The sequence below is a fragment of the Colobus angolensis genome, unplaced genomic scaffold (assembly GCF_000951035.1).
Source record: "Colobus angolensis palliatus isolate OR3802 unplaced genomic scaffold, Cang.pa_1.0 Scaffold132, whole genome shotgun sequence".
In the NCBI taxonomy this organism is placed as follows: Eukaryota; Metazoa; Chordata; class Mammalia; order Primates; family Cercopithecidae; genus Colobus; species Colobus angolensis.
In genome coordinates, this window is record NW_012114400.1 from 2,597,550 (window position 1) to 2,610,181 (window position 12,632).

At 35.5% G+C, this 12,632-nt stretch overlaps 1 protein-coding gene across 1 annotated transcript in view; it reads left to right on the forward strand.

Moving 5' to 3' along the window:
* HMCN1 (hemicentin 1) overlaps positions 1-12,632 on the forward strand; it is a 461,695-nt gene that overhangs the window by 347,762 nt on the left and 101,301 nt on the right. Inside the window, exons 56-64 of the mRNA XM_011934184.1 lie at positions 2,695-2,882; positions 4,341-4,437; positions 7,691-7,852; positions 8,577-8,690; positions 8,805-9,007; positions 9,294-9,375; positions 9,510-9,641; positions 9,992-10,141; positions 12,152-12,311. Of these exons, the coding sequence (XP_011789574.1) occupies positions 2,695-2,882; positions 4,341-4,437; positions 7,691-7,852; positions 8,577-8,690; positions 8,805-9,007; positions 9,294-9,375; positions 9,510-9,641; positions 9,992-10,141; positions 12,152-12,311 (1,288 nt within the window). The remainder of the gene's footprint in view (positions 1-2,694; positions 2,883-4,340; positions 4,438-7,690; positions 7,853-8,576; positions 8,691-8,804; positions 9,008-9,293; positions 9,376-9,509; positions 9,642-9,991; positions 10,142-12,151; positions 12,312-12,632) is intronic.

Sequence of the window (12,632 nt, forward strand, 5' to 3'; positions counted from 1 at the left end):
AGCTGGCTACAGTCATGTCTGACTTCTGTGGTTCAAAAGAGGTCAACAGACTTTACCTGTCTCTTGACTCTGCTTTTCTTTATTCATGTCACTCTCAGGGAGGGGGATCCCCTTGGATAGCAAGGTGGCCTCTAGCAGCTCTAGGCTTGCATCCTCCTAGTTCCACATTCAAATGAAAGGTTTTTCTCCTAGTATTTACAACTGAAGCCCTAGAATTGAATTTCCATGGTTTTCATTGGCCAAGTGTGAATCACTTATCCATCCAGAGCCAATCACAGAGAGCCAGAGGTTGCAATGTTCTGATTGATAAGGTATAGTTCATGTGTTCATCCTTGAACTAGATCACCATCTGAATACATGAACAGAGAGTTGAAGAAGTATTGTTCCTGTAAGGGAAAAGATAAGTGACATAACAGTTAACATAGATTTTAAAGTTCATGAGAGAGTTACAAGGAAAAGAGAGGAGATGACAATTAAAAATCAATGCTGACAATGTCAAGGACACTGAAGGAATATCTTGGACCACCTGGCTTAACTTGACCTTGTCAGATTCACAACTATGCCATATGTCCTGCTTGGGGTCAGGTTCCAGCCCCAGCTCTAGTTGTGTTTAGCAGCTCTCTCATCAGCAGCTCTCTCACACTAGCTCTCTTACACTGTCCGCCTTTATCTTGGTTTTTTGCTCCACCTCTGTGGCTCCTCTCAGCAGCCAGCTCCCATGCATAGCTGTATAGCTGGCCTGCAAGGCCAGCTCTCTCTTGCAGTGTTAGCAGCTTAACTCTTTCTCTCTGGGGATGAGCTGGTTCCTGCCTGCCTTAAAGGAGCCTGACTCTCCCTTACAGTGGTCAGTAGTGTTATTCTCTCTCTCTCTGGGAGCATGCAAGCCATGTCAAGCCATGCTATGCCATGCCAAACCGAGCCCCGTGCACAGTGCTGCAGGGCAGCTATACCTTCTATAGACATAGTGGCTCAGAGCCAAGTATGAACTTACACAAACAGGTTGTATAACAAGTGGAGGTGTGTGCCTGCACATCAATCCTGCTGAGTCATGCAGGCCTGGATGTCTGCCTCCGCCTATTCCTTGACCAAACACATCCATGTACCTTACAGACCTAAATTTGGAAAGAGTTTAATTTAGGGTGAGTAGAAGGAGTTGATAATATAGGTAGGGAAACACTGTGAGTGAAAGTGAAATGAAACTATGGGATTGGATGGTCAAGGGTAAATGTTCATGCCTCAGGCTGTTATTTTCAATTAGGAAGTTAGCAAACAAGTTGGAGATGAGTTTAGAAGGTGGAACAAAGAAAGAACAATTAACTGGCCCCTAAATTCTGAATTAGGGCTGTTTCATGTCTGCTGCTCACCTCCTAGGTGCACGGACGGCCACTGAGAACAATTCTGAGTGGTGTAACCCAACTGGTAGGGTGTGGCAGCTGGAGCAGGTGGAAGCAAAGAGCTGAGGTGGGGGCCTCTGCATGTCAGTGCCTGAATCTCCTAGCCCTCCTAATGCTTCAGCTCTTGATTAGTTTTCTTCATGTTGGGTAGTGATAGTCTCATTTAATCTAAAACTCAAGTTTATTATTTATTAATCTGCAGTTCAAATTATACATTTTACATTATCTGAAGCATAGTAAAATCAATCATGTAGCTTTGAATGTGAAAGTAAGCATTCAAAATAACATTCAAATTCTATTATGTACTTTGTGGCATTGAGTATTTTCTTTACAGACTTTCAGTTTAGTTGTTGGAAACCCAGATACCATAAGATAGCATCTACATCAAACTTGCAGTCTTTATTGATTGCTAAAGATAAGGCATATTTTTAAAGTGGGAGAAAAATAACCAAGCTTTCAAAACAAAAATGATTATTTATTTTAAAAATCAATTTCTACATTTACCAAAGCAGCCAATATGTGTTCCTAGTTCATTTAACATTTTCATTTTTGAAATTCTATGGGTAACGTGATTTTTCATAACTAATTATAGCTGGATTATACAGTATTATTTTAAGCAAGAATGAACACATGTAGAGAAATCTAGAGTGAGACTTCTCAAACTTTAGCATACATAAAGATCACCTGAAAAGCTTGTTAAGACACAGGTTTATTGGCCCTTCCTCAGAGATGCCTATTGAATTAGTTGGGGCCCAAGAATTTGCATTTTTAATCAAACTCCCAGGTGATGCTGATGCTGATACCACCGGTGCTGAAGCTGGGAAACACACTTTGAATCGCCCAGGCAATTCCATTCCAAATAAGGCCAAATCTGAACATTTCAAATACACTTTAAAGGGTGTAATTTATCTGTCCCCTCTGGATAACCATATAGACTTAAATATCTATTTATACAGATGCTTCTTATATGTATGCTTGAAAACCCAGAAGGTGTAGCGGGAGGGGCTGAGAGAGAAGTAAAAGATATATTGGAGAAGAATTGAGATTGGGCTAAATGGGAATGATACTGTCTGAGGGATTAGTCTAGCATAAGTGAAGAGAGGGAAGAGAATAAAGTCAAATTCAAATACTGTTTTCACCACCCCAATTTATTAGTACAAAATGTTACCTGGGGATCATGGTTTCTCCTTCAAGTTTTGCTTCTCTATTATCCCAAACTTTTTAAAGTTGTCAGAAAATTAGCATAATTTAGAAAAGACTGTTGCCCATTTTTTATCCCGTTGTTGTAATCCTTTGTTAGTGCCACCAATTATCAAGGGAGCAAATAGTGATCTCCCTGAAGAGGTCACCGTGCTGGTGAACAAGAGTGCACTGATGGAGTGTTTATCCAGTGGCAGCCCAGCACCAAGGAATTCCTGGCAGAAAGATGGACAGCCCTTGCTAGAAGATGACCATCATAAATTTCTATCTAATGGACGAATTCTGCAGGTAAAAGTAAAGATCTAATTTTAAAAAGAGCTATTTGACTTTGCATTTTGTAATAATTGTTTTTGACTTTTAAAAATAATGTTATTAGCTTATATTATATTTATAAAAATAACCAACCATCAAAGGTATATGAAATAAAATTCTTCCTCCTCATTCTATTCCCACTACCAGAGATTACCACTGTTAATAGTTTTGTGTGGCTTTTTCTAGAAATGTTCTACACACACACACACCTCAATTGACTACAATATGGTCTTTGTGATAAAAATTGTATTATAAACAAATCATTATTGCAATCCTTTCCATTATATATTTCAGGTGATAAAATTCTAAATGGTAGAAAGTTCCCTATAGATTTAAATTTGTATATAGGCAAAATGTTGATAATAGTAAAAATTATGAAGATCACATAAACATTCTGGATTGTCGTTTACCAATTGTGTGTTCATATTCTTCTTTTCACATGTCCTGAAAGAAAGGCACTTATAGAAATAATACCAGTTCTTTTGTTAGGATACAATCTGATAAATTACTTTTGAGCAAAATAAATACTATTCTGTTGGCTCAAGAATCCAAGCATAACCATCAGTGTACCCAACATAGGACATATCTCATGGAATTCCTTATTCAAAAGAGAATGAGGTTTATTACCTATAAATAACCTTAAGTTTTCAAAGTAGCTTCTAAATATTGTGACTGTTTCCATGTGATAATCATATTGCCTCTACCAAAGACTTCAATGGTTCTGTGTCCAAGTCCAAAAGATATATAGATGGATAGAAATTTCTATGTAATAAAATGAAGAAAACATAATTGTTATATTAGCTGCATAAAACAAACCACTCCAAAACTTAATGACTTGAAACAATAAGCATTTATTTAGCTCACAAGCCTGCTGGTTTGCTAGATGATTCTTCCGGATGTAGCCTTGGCTGACTTTGCACACATATCTGGGACCTCAGTTGCAGTAAACTGTGATGATTCCTCCCCACGTGATCTCCACCCTCCAGCAGGCTAACCCTGGCTTCCTCACATGGTGCTGGCAGGGTTCTGAAAGAGTAAGCAAAAGTGAATAGGCCTCAGTTTTGAAATGACTGTCACTTCCATCACATTCTGTTGACCAAAACCAGTCATAAGACCAACAAATTCTACTTCCTGATGGGAGGGGTGTCAAAGTCACAATGCCAGAGGCAGAGAGAGGGAAATGGGAGAATAATTTGGGACATTTTTTCTAGTCAATATCCCACAAATATGTATAGAATTACCTTTCCTGATTAGAAATCTTAGTAAATATTTATTTGATTTACCTACTAAAAGCTAGCATCGGCACTAGTATGTACAACATTTTTTTCTATCTGGTATTAAGTAGAAATAATATATATTATTCTAAAAAGTAGGAAAATATGACAAATTGCTTTATTCAAAATTTCATTTGGAATTTCTTCATTTTTCCCTTAGATTCTGAATACTCAAATAATAGATATCGGCAGGTATGTGTGTGTTGCTGAGAACACAGCTGGGAGTGCCAAAAAATATTTTAACCTCAATGTTAATGGTAAGAACTCAGTTCCAAAACCATCTGTTCGGGTACGCCTGGAAAAGCAGAAAATTTCTGTTTTAGATTATGTAGGCTTATTTTGTATTTTTTGACTTAAACAACGTGAGGAGCCTGTACTCATTCAATCCCCTCTCTTCTTTCTTTCCATGATGGCTAGTATGATTTATAAAGTATAAAACTTCCAGGAAGACAGTTTTTATATTACTTCAGTCTCTCAAGAGAAAATAATTACTCCTGCATGTTTGAAAGGAAAAACAATTTAAAATATTAATGATTACAAGTTTATAAAGTTAGAAGCAAATACAGGTCTTCTACTCATAAAAATGTATCCACTAGTCCTGACTGGGACTGGTTTCTGTCCTTAAGTGCAGAATTCATGTTGAGCTATGTCCTCTAGTAACTAATACACTCCCTGGAGAAGAAAAAGTCACTTTGTGGAGTTAAATCATTCCTTTAAAACTACCAGCACACCTCAATGATTCATCAAACTCTTTTCAATACATGCTAGACACCCTATAAATACCATTTTTTTTGCTAAAAAACAAAGCAGTTGAATATCTACTGCAAAAGAGGAGTTTTTATTTTGTGAGATGCTGGTGCTTCCAGAATATTAAATTGGAAATGGTGAATAATCATTATAAAAGATCTCCTTTACATAGGTAATACACACATAAAATTCTAGCTCATTTTGGAAGTAACTGAAATTTGAAATGTCACGAAAAATTTCTACCTTCAAAAGCACTTTTATGTAGCATGATAAATATTCTTCTTTGGTGTGATATGTAGTGAGTATTGGTATCTAGCAGCATTTGGTGTTTGTGTAACAGATATTTGAAACACTTTTATCTTTTTAATTCCAGTACTTAGCACAGTGAGTAACACACTGTAGATACTTAATAAGTGTCTTTGAAGTTTGTTGAATGGATAATCTAACCAGAGCAGGAACACATGTGTTATGAATTCTCAGGAAGAATGAATTAAACAAACATAATCTTTGTGAAAGCACACATTCTAATCTGTAAAGTGCAGTAAATATTGGAAAACAAAATACTGATTAGTTTTCCTGATTGCTTAAGGCAAAATTCATTTTTCCTTCTCTATGACAAAAAAGCGTCTTGTAAATACCCCAATTGTAACAGTTCCATATGTTGCCTTGTGTTATCTTCATATATCTGTATCTTTGCCTCTATCCCATAACTTTATTGTAAGTGCTCTAGGCAGATGGTCATATCTTACTTATCTTGGTCTCCGTAAACCTAGAATGGTGTCTATAGTTGTGGTAGTTGCTAAATAAATGTTTTCTGCATGTTTATTATATATTTTTCATAATCGTTGTCTTTTTGCAACGTGCAGTAGAAACACCTGAAGTGGGACAGTGACTTGTGAGGAAATAATCACTCGTGTTTTACTACTAAGGATTGGAGTTCAGGAATGTGTTTCTTCTTTTACCAGTTAATGATGTTTTCAGTTCCTGACGGCAATCAGGAACTCATTACTTAAATATTGGAAAATTCATTTGAGGGGAAATAATGTAAATTATTTTCATGCAAAACAATACCATTTGTTATCTCCCTCTACAACTATGCTTGCTTCCTTTGTACTCCTTCAGTCTGTTGGTATCTTAGGTTTTAGCTCTTTTCACTCTCTCATAGCCAGCTTAATTTTTGTGGAACAGCGTTTCAATCACTTCTCTTAGCCCATGGCTTCTCATCACTCTTGCTCAGGAAAAGCTCAAATCTGCATATAACAACAAGGACAACAAACTGACTGCGTGAAACCTACCAGGTGCTGTGCCAAATATTTTATATAGGTTATTTCACTTCATTATCTCAGTAACCATATGTGCTTGCTACCATTTTATGCCTCCCTTGGAGGTGAAAAAGGCGAGGCTCAATGAGATTAAGTAACATACTAAAAGTTACACAGCTTGCAAATGCTGCACTAGGATGTTAATGCAGGTAGTTTTATTCTGTAAGTTTTATACCTGCTTCTCTCTAATGCCTCTCACTAAATTCCACATCTGTACGCTACCTGCACTTAGGTAGCTCACCATGGCTGAAGGAAATCTTGAAGTCAGGAATACTGGTGTCATTGTAAATTCATAGTACCAGCTTGAACTAAGCTCTCCATGCTGATCGCGACTTGTCGTTTTGTCTCTACACTATAGTGATTCTCTTAAACCTTCACACCCTCCTCAAAAATATCAAGTGGCCACTGTCTTGGTCTGCTCAGGCTGCTTTAACAAGACCAGACACTGTGTAGCTTAAAGAACAGAAATTCATTTTCTCAAAGTTCTGGTGGCCGGAAAGTCCACAATCAAGGTAGTGGCAGGGTTCAGTGTCTGGAGAAGGCGCTCCACCTGGCTTGCAGACACCTGCTGTGTCTTCGCGTGGCCTCACATAGCCTTTCTTCTGAGCATGCTTGGTGAGAGACAGCCAGTTCTCTGGTGGCCCTTCTTAAAGGACACTAATCCTAAGGAATCATTTGACCTTAATTGCTTCCTTAAAGGCCTCATCTTCAAATACAGCCACACTGGGACTTAGGGCTGCAACATATGAATTTGCCCCGACAGAAACAGTCAGTTCATAACAGCCCCCTCTCACTTTCTCTCAGTAAATATTAACACTTTCACCTTCTCTTTTGCAGGGAAAAGAGAAAGCATATTCTAGAAATCCACCTCAAATTCCTACCATCAAATTAAGAGTACTGACCACATCTGTTCCTACCATTTCTTTCTTCCTTCTTGTTAAAATAAGAGAAATGCATTGCTCTACCTTCCAAAGGCCAAAGTCTAACCTAGATCCCTGCCCCATTATCTGCTAAAAAAAAAACCCACCAGCTCCTCCTGTCTCTTTAATATTGAAATTCTCACTATTATCTCCTTCTCTACAGCACTTAAGTAAAAATAAAATATTACAAACAAGATTATTCAAATATACTTAATAAAAAACACATTCGGTCTCCTTTGTACATTGACAAAATTATCTTAGCAATTGTCAACTGTGTTTTACAAACAAAATGCAGAATAATTCTGTCTCTGAAAATTCTGGTGCTCTCTTTCAACTGGGAAAAATAAACTCCAGCGTGAGTTTGATGAAGTCATTAGGAAATTCTAAGACAGCCAGCTAGATATTGAACAGAATCATTAACTCAGTCCTTTAGCAGAGTACAGTGGTTGGATTTATAGTTAGTAAATGGGAATATATGTTGATAACACCTGCTTTCACTTTTAATACGTTTACTATTATAGTTCCTCCAAGTGTCATTGGTCCTAAATCTGAAAATCTTACTGTCGTGGTGAACAATTTCATCTCTTTGACCTGTGAGGTCTCTGGTTTTCCACCTCCTGACCTCAACTGGCTCAAGAATGAACAGCCCATCGAGCTGAGCACAAATGCTCTCATTGTGCCTGGTAAGGAACTTCTTATTATAAAGTAGGCAAAATTTTCTCATCTTTATTTTAATACAAATGGCATTTCAAATTAGTCTCTTTCCAAACTTTTTTCGTGCTTCATTTATTTATTTATTCACAGTAAATGCCTCTCTTTGCCCGTTTGGGGTCATTAAGGTAAGATTGTGTAGACTTCTCTGATTTTAGGGGGAATGTACAAATAACAAAGTCTCCTTCAAGAAATGATACAATTTAGAAAGAGAGCAGCTTTGAGTGGCCTAGTAATACCAAGTGGTAGATGGAAAATAGTACTTTCATTGGATACATCTGCTGGTTGTTTTAAATCAATCCTTAAGGATAGATGATAGACTAGATAGATAGATAAATAGATAGATAGGACACCTCAGCATTGTGGGAAATTTAAACCTAGAAAACACTTCTTAACATATTTTGACCATAGTACAATTACTATTTGCTCACCAGAGCCTGTATCAAACAGTTTTACTGTCCATGTTTGGATGCTGGAGAGAAAAATTCTATGAATCTTTTCCTTTATAAGGAACTATGTGAATAATAAAGGAAAGATCAAAGAAAACTGATCTAATTATTTTATTTTAAATAGGAAGACTTCTCTATAAATTTTACTCTAAGGGGAAGGATATATGTTGCTATTTATCTGATTGGTAAAATAGTTGTTAGAACAACCTGTATACCACTCTACAATTTGCATTCTATTTGCCTACAGGTGGTCGAACTCTACAAATTATTCGGGCCAAGGTATCAGATGGTGGTGAATACACTTGTATAGCTATCAATCAAGCTGGCGAAAGCAAGAAAAAGTTTTCCCTGACTGTTTATGGTTTGTTTTTACTCTTTTCATAAAATTCTTTTATTTTAAAACTGGTATTCAATATTTTGTATCTGAGCACCTTAATGAAAAAAAAAAAAAAATCCTTCTGTTTTCTTCCCTCAGTGCCCCCGAGCATTAAAGACCATGACAGTGAATCTCTTTCTGTAGTTAATGTAAGAGAGGGAACTTCTGTGTCTTTGGAGTGCGAGTCGAACGCTGTCCCACCTCCAGTCATCACTTGGTATAAGAATGGGCGGATGATAACAGAGTCTACTCATGTGGAGATTTTAGCTGATGGACAAATGCTACACATTAAGGAAGCTGAGGTGCATCTTTTATTCTTGTTTGAGTGTCATGACACCTTGGTGGGGCAGTGGAAAAGATGCTTGGAAGTTGCACATTCCCTTTTACTACAGTGAAAAATGATTTTTATTAAAAAAATACATAGCGAATACCATTGACTATTTTTATAAAAAATAGCAACATTGCAGAAGGCAATTAGAACTGGGGCACTGAGCATACAGATGACTGATGATTTAATCTAAACGCAAACAGTATGATTGGTCATCTATAACTTAATGGAGCACATACAATAGTATCTTTTTCTTTTAGGTATCTGACACAGGCCAGTATGTATGTAGAGCTATAAATGTAGCAGGACGGGATGATAAAAATTTCCACCTCAATGTATATGGTGAGCATTTGCCTCTAATACAACTCTTTTTCCCCCAGATATGCAAATGAAAAAAAGTGTTCCAAATTAGCTTAATGAGGACAAATAATTTTCTTCTGTTTTTTGTTGTTGTTGTCGTTGTTGTTTTTTTACAGTGCCACCCAGTATTGAAGGACCTGAAAGAGAAGTGATTGTGGAGACAATCAGCAATCCTGTGACGTTAACATGTGATGCCACTGGGATCCCACCTCCCACGATAGCATGGTTAAAGAACCACAAGCACATAGGTAAGTCAACTGTGCATTTTTTGTGTGTGTGTATTTTTTTTCTTTTACTCTTAATTCTCTAGACTTTAAAAATAGCACATTTTAAGTACCATGCTTATAGGGGTGTTTAGTTCAAGAAGCCTAATGCACTGAAATACAAATTTATAAAATAGACTCATTGTAAAATGATTAGTCATTTTATAAAGAATTTTTTTATTTTTTTAAAAAGACTCATTTAAAATGAAAGTACACTCGGAGAACTTTGAAGAAATACATTTATCACATAAAGCAAGACATTTAATCATGAATTTTAGAGATGTTGCAGTTAAAGGTTTTTTAAATGTTTTATTGTGCTTTGTTTCTACCTCTAGAAAATTCTGACTCACTAGAAGTTCATATTTTGTCTGGAGGTAGCAAACTCCAGATTGCCCGGTCCCAGCGTTCAGACAGTGGAAACTATACATGTATTGCTTCAAATATGGAGGGAAGAGCCCAGAAATATTACTTTCTTTCCATTCAAGGTATGTATTGTCCACTGTGATCTATCTTCAATTTCTTTGTTATTCCATTTATAGTACAAAATCTACATTTAAAGGGATCAGTAGTAATTGATTCAACATATCTTCAGATCATCAAAAACTATCATCAGTTTTCTGTCTTGTATTTACCAGTAGGTTCTGTTTTCATGGAAATGGACATAAATGTGGAAAAAAGAATAGTGGAAGTTTGGTAATCTCTACTTTTTCCAATTTTCCATTTCCACTTCCATTATTAGCTTTCTGTAGTATATATTCTACAGAGTTATACTTATTTTAAACTGGTATGATTTATTTTTATGCTAAGCTTATAGATCTGTTCTCATTGGTATAGATAAGATTTAATTAACAAAGAAGTTGTACAATGATCTGACCACAGGTAAATTAGGTAAATTTTAATGAATGATGAATCTTATACTATTTTAAGATGATAATAAGGAGCAGTTCATCAAATATTTAATTAATGCCTACTATGTTCCAACATAGTATTAAGCATTTCAGGGACAAGTTGTTTTCTTTTGATTTTCAATAAACCTCTGATTATTACATTTGGCTCAGTATTGAAACTGAAATGAAAGTCTAACTTGAAACTAAGTTGAAATACTTTTTCTTACAGTCTTATTAGGGAAATAATTTCTCATAAATTATGAATTCTATTATGAATATTATGTATCTGTTGTGTGCTCTGCTAAAGATAACTCCAAAAAAATACAATTAGAAGATTAATTTCACAGCTATCAGTAGGTCTTTCTGTGATGATTAGTGATGCTTTGGGATTTCAGAAGCTAAAGGAAAAACAGCTAGTCAGAGATTCAGTATCAGAAGTTGCATATTTAATTATGTTTAATGCATTAATAATAACAGATGCTATTCATGAGATATGTGGTAGAACTAAACATTTTACCAGATTTTTATATACTTTATTATGTCTTAGAACTAGAAATAATATATGTATATAGGACCTAGTCCAGTGCTTGTCATATATTAGATACTCATTTTAGGATGTCTCTTATTACTAATGTTCTTATTGACTCAACTTCTTTAGTACTGTAAATTCTGCAAATGTGGTATAATTATTATTTTCTGAATGACTAAAATTAGATTTATAGAGATTATTCAGTGATGTGCTGGTAAATGTTTAAGAATTGTCTCTCCAGACAAAAAGATTATGATTCGTAGCCAATTGTTTGCCAGTGTCCATGGTATAAATACTCCCACCATGATCTAATATATACAAGATTTCAACCTCCCAAAGGGATGTTACTAAAGACAGAGTGGGGAAAACATGTACAAAATTGGCTTTGTGACCTGGTGTCAAGTACTTTCTGCACATCACTATGATCATATAGAATAGGAATTCAAACATGTTTCTATCTGATACCATTGGCAGTATTTTTATTACACAATATTTCTCAGTGAAATCAAAGTGAAAACCAAAGATGACTAGAAAAAGAGAACAGAAACTATTGGCTCTTCAGAACTACAATAAACCTATCCATTTTTCAGAATAAATAATAATTAAATTCAATAATGGAGAAAGAAATAATCAACTTAGATACTTTCCTCAGAACTTTATGCCAAGGTTTTATAAGAAAGAGTCTATAAGTCTAGTGAATTAAGAGCAAAAGAAAAACACACAAAAAAAATGCATGGCTGCCTTACCTTTGTGCTTGTGGTTCTTTAACTGTACTATCCTTTGAGGATTTAATCTAAGAGTGATTTAATTTGGCCAGAAAGGGTGATCATGAGGTAGCTCTATCACTAGCCTCTATGACTAAATAATTATATCAACTTACAAATGCACCAGAAATATTGAAGAGTTCCTTTAACTTCATCATTTAAAAGTAATTCATGAAGATAACAATAGTTGGATCTTGAACCATAATCTACAAAGAATATGAACTAGAAATGGCATATTGTTTTATGACTCTGTTATATTTATTAGAATTTATATCCTGTGTCTTGTTAATGAAATTCCTAATTATTTCTCCAAAGTTCCTCCAAGTGTTGCTGGTGCTGAAATTCCAAGTGATGTCAGTGTCCTTCTAGGAGAAAATGTTGAGCTGGTCTGCAATGCAAATGGCATTCCTACTCCACTTATTCAATGGCTTAAAGATGGAAAGCCCGTAGCTAGTGGTGAAACAGAAAGAATCCGGTATGTTTAAAAATAACCTTTCTGTTATAAATTGTAAGGCCTTCTACAATGCTTTATGCTTCAAATTTCACAAAAGTAATACTACTAAATTCCATCCCATTGGAACTTAGCTATCATTATATTCACAACGAAACAAAAAACTTTTGAGAACTGGACATAGACATTCTCCTTAGAGAATCACTCAGAATTGTGTATGTTTCTTATTGTTAACTCTGTAATGTTAATTAACTCATTAACTTTGACTAACTTTAATTAACTCATTAACTGTAATGTTAACTGTTGCTGATTTTATTCTTGTAATTTCAGAATGGTTATACTGAA